This window comes from Hippoglossus stenolepis, chromosome 14 (genome assembly GCF_022539355.2).
Source record: "Hippoglossus stenolepis isolate QCI-W04-F060 chromosome 14, HSTE1.2, whole genome shotgun sequence".
In the NCBI taxonomy this organism is placed as follows: Eukaryota; Metazoa; Chordata; class Actinopteri; order Pleuronectiformes; family Pleuronectidae; genus Hippoglossus; species Hippoglossus stenolepis.
Window position 1 is genome coordinate 14,918,450 of NC_061496.1, and position 3,462 is coordinate 14,921,911.

The 3,462-nt window shown below is 49.2% G+C and overlaps 1 protein-coding gene across 1 annotated transcript; it reads left to right on the top strand.

The window, feature by feature from the left end:
- The first annotated feature begins 271 nt into the window (after positions 1–271).
- dmrta2 (DMRT-like family A2) lies at positions 272–2,930 on the top strand. The gene is made up of 2 exons (XM_035176842.2): positions 272–1,098; positions 1,368–2,930. The coding sequence occupies exons 1-2, from the start codon at positions 633–635 to the stop codon at positions 2,249–2,251; spliced, it is 1,350 nt and encodes a 449-aa protein (XP_035032733.1). The 5' UTR covers positions 272–632; the 3' UTR covers positions 2,252–2,930.
- The last annotated feature ends 532 nt before the right edge of the window (positions 2,931–3,462 follow it).

Here is a 3,462-nt window from a genome sequence, read left to right on the forward strand (position 1 = left end):
CTATTTAAACTTTGTCTATTCTGGAAATACACTGCATCGATTAGAGCTTTCCGGGAAACTCCCTTCAGATTCTTAACACTTGATATTTGGAAAAAGAACTCAGGTGGACACAGTTGGGGAAAAAAAAGAAGAGGCAAGCCAATCAGAGTGCTCCTTCCCCCTTTGGCCAATGACAGACGCCACATTGTTGTCAAATTTGTCTAATGAAAACGTAGGAGCAACAATAGAGGGGGGGAGAGGGATCTGTATCCACTGACGATCTCTGGAGGAAGTTAGTGTCTCAGGCTGCAGCGAGTAACCAGCTCGGCTCCTCCCGGACACTCTGAGCTGTGCACGGGGAGGAACGGTCGCTGCTCTCCGCTCCTGCGCTTCACGGATTTAAAGTCTGCTTCTTCCACAGACTCTCCAGACAGTGTCCGCCAGACTTTCGCTCATAGATTTATATTTATATATTCGTCTTGCGCGGTAATCTCTGTACAGACGGGGATCGTTGACTTCACCTGTTGCCCACAGATGTTGAGAAGCACAGAGCAGATGTGATCGTCTCAACATCCGTTTCATTTACGCACAAAGTTCAGAGCCACCTAGTTTTCTTGTTCATAGTTCGTTTACAACCAGTGAGGAACACGGGCATGGATCTGAGACCGGAGCACCCCTCAGTCTCCTCTGCCTCGCAAATCCACCCGGGAATGGCGGCGGCTGCAGCGGCCGCGGCAGCCTCCATCCCGGTGTCCATGGCCAGCAGCCTCCTGCGCGGCCCTCAGCTGATCCTGCGCACCACGGACAAGTACCCGCGCACCCCGAAGTGCGCCCGCTGCAGGAACCACGGCGTCGTGTCCGCGCTGAAGGGCCACAAGCGCTACTGCCGCTGGAAGGACTGCATGTGCGCCAAGTGCACGCTGATCGCCGAGAGGCAGCGGGTCATGGCCGCGCAGGTGGCGCTGCGGCGGCAGCAGGCGCAGGAGGAGAACGAGGCCCGGGAGCTGCAGCTGCTCTACGGCACCGCGGAGGGACTCGCCCTGGCCGCCGCCAACGGCATCATCCCACCGCGGGCCAACTACGAGATATACGGTTCTGTCAGCAGCGAGAGAGACTCAGGTGAGGGCAGCAGGTGTCGATACACAGGATGAGTCCAGTTGTCTGTATGTTCAGTAACACGTGCGCAAGAGAGCGGCGAAAATAATGAAGTTTAACTTAGTTATTTCCATAATAAAGGTGTAAATATTATGCTCCGTTTACATGCACCTGTCAGAGGTACATTACAGTGTGACTGAACGCGCTCATCTAGGTGTGGGCCATTGATAACAGTGTAATGTATGTAATGTTGTGGTAACATTCTTCTAATCAGCTGTGATTTGTGTCATCAGACTCCAGCATCCAGAAGTATGAGCTGTTTGCAAAGAGCCATCACTCCGGCTCCGCCACCCCGCAGCAGTCCGTGGGCAAACCAGCATCCACCGAGAGCGACTCAGCCCCGGGCATCTCGTCTCCAGACGGCCGGCGTGGAGGCTCAGGTTCGGAGAACGGAGACAGCGAGTCTTTCATCGGCTCACCCGTGTCCAAGCCTCTGAAGGACGGAGGGGAGACTCCAGGGTCCGTGAGTTCTCTGGGTTCCGATTCCGGCTCCGAGACCGACAAGGACGAGCAGGAGCCCTCCCCTTCCTCCGCGGCCTCCCGGCACATGAACGCCATCGACATCCTGACCCGGGTGTTCCCCAGCCACAAGCGCAGCGTCCTGGAGCTCGTGCTGCAGGGCTGCGGCAAAGACGTGGTGCAGGCCATCGAGCAGATCCTCAACAACAGCGGCGCCCAGGGATCCAACAAGGCCGGGCCCGAGGAGACGTGGACGGCCGAGAGGATGCTCCAAAGCGCGCAGCCGCCGCCGTCCTCCGCATCCACAGCCGCCCAGACGAGGCCCTTGTTACCCGGCACCATGACGCTGAGTAACCGCTCCGCGTTTTCCCCTCTCCAGCCCAACGCCCCGCACTTCGGCGCCGACCCCAGCACCTATCCTCTGGGTACCCACCTGGGACTGAACCCGCTGCGGCTGGCCTACTCTGCGCACAGCCGGGGACTGGCTTTCATGACGCCCTACTCCACCACCGGCCTGATGCCCACCCTGGGCTTCAGACCCCCGATGGACTACGCCTTCAGCGACCTGATCAGGGACAGGACAATGTTGCACAAGGAGCAGGGCTACGCCAGCGGCCTGTACGGGCCCTTGGTCAACAACACGCCGGACAAACAGTGAGGCGGGCGGACTGACCACACAGACACGATCCGTTGTATTTGTAGCCACAAGTGTTGAATGTTCTGGCGAAAAAAAAAAATCTTGTGATGTGTGTTTGGCTGCAGGCAAACTGTACATGATGGGATTATCTGACCTGTAGTCAGAGGGGGAGAAACTAAATTCACTCATGTGTAATCTTCAAAAATAATTTTATATGTTACACTTTAAAAGTTTGGATGACAGTCCCCATTTATAAGCCTCATTGTGCCATCAATAAAAATTAATGTGAAACTGAAAAGGATATTTTATACATTCCAAAATAAATCATGAAAACTGGGAATTAAATGTAAAGTAAACCCAGGCGCACAAAAGGCTGAAACTACTTACATGCTTTTATTATCACTGATTTATTTGTCAGTTCTGCAGGAAAATAAATTGAAGTAACAAATAAATGATTTATTAGAGTTGCTATTATTGCTATTAGATTTTTTTTAAAAGCACACCAAATTCAAATGAAAATATGCATTCCTCTGACACGCATCGAATAAATAAATGGGACAAAATTAAGTTATTAAAACACGTAGTTTACGGATGTTAACCCTGTAAAAGTTGAACTAATGTTTTGTAAATGCCATCCCCTTTTTCCTTATGTATTATTTTACTTATGCCACCTTCTCTGTTTTTTTAGTTAATTTCCAACTACCTGTATTATATATTGCATTTGATAATATGAAATGCTATATGCTATATTTGACTTTTCATTTCTCTGTTCTAGTCAGCTCCGATATTTTGTGACAACGTGCTGGATGGAGTCAGTTCCTCTTCAGATGTTACAAACTGTGCTGTCACATTGTATGAATATGCTGGAAATAAATGTTATTTTAAAGAAAATCTTCAAGCCTATGGTTATTAAATGCTGGAATTGAAATAAGTAAATATCATACACATGTAAAAATCCTCCAGATGGGTCAGATATTTGAAGCTTAGACAGTTTTTTTACACATGAACACATCAAATATAACCAGTGAGGCCTTCTGCTGGAAGATAGACAGATAGATAGATAGATAGATAGATAGATAGATAGATAGATAGACAGACAGACAGATAGATAGATAGATAGATAGATAGACAGATAGATAGATAGACAGACAGACAGATAGATAGATAGATAGATAGATAGATAGATAGATAGATAGATAGATAGATAGATAGATAGATAGATAGACAGACAA

Bases quoted from the DNA above. Each gene is read 5' to 3' on its own strand.
- dmrta2 (XM_035176842.2), top strand. From the start codon at position 633: ATGGATCTGAGACCGGAGCACCCCTCAGTCTCCTCTGCCTCGCAAATC. The intron at 1,099-1,367 runs GTGAGGGCAGCA...TTGTGTCATCAG, and splicing joins CAGCAGCGAGAGAGACTCAG to ACTCCAGCATCCAGAAGTAT.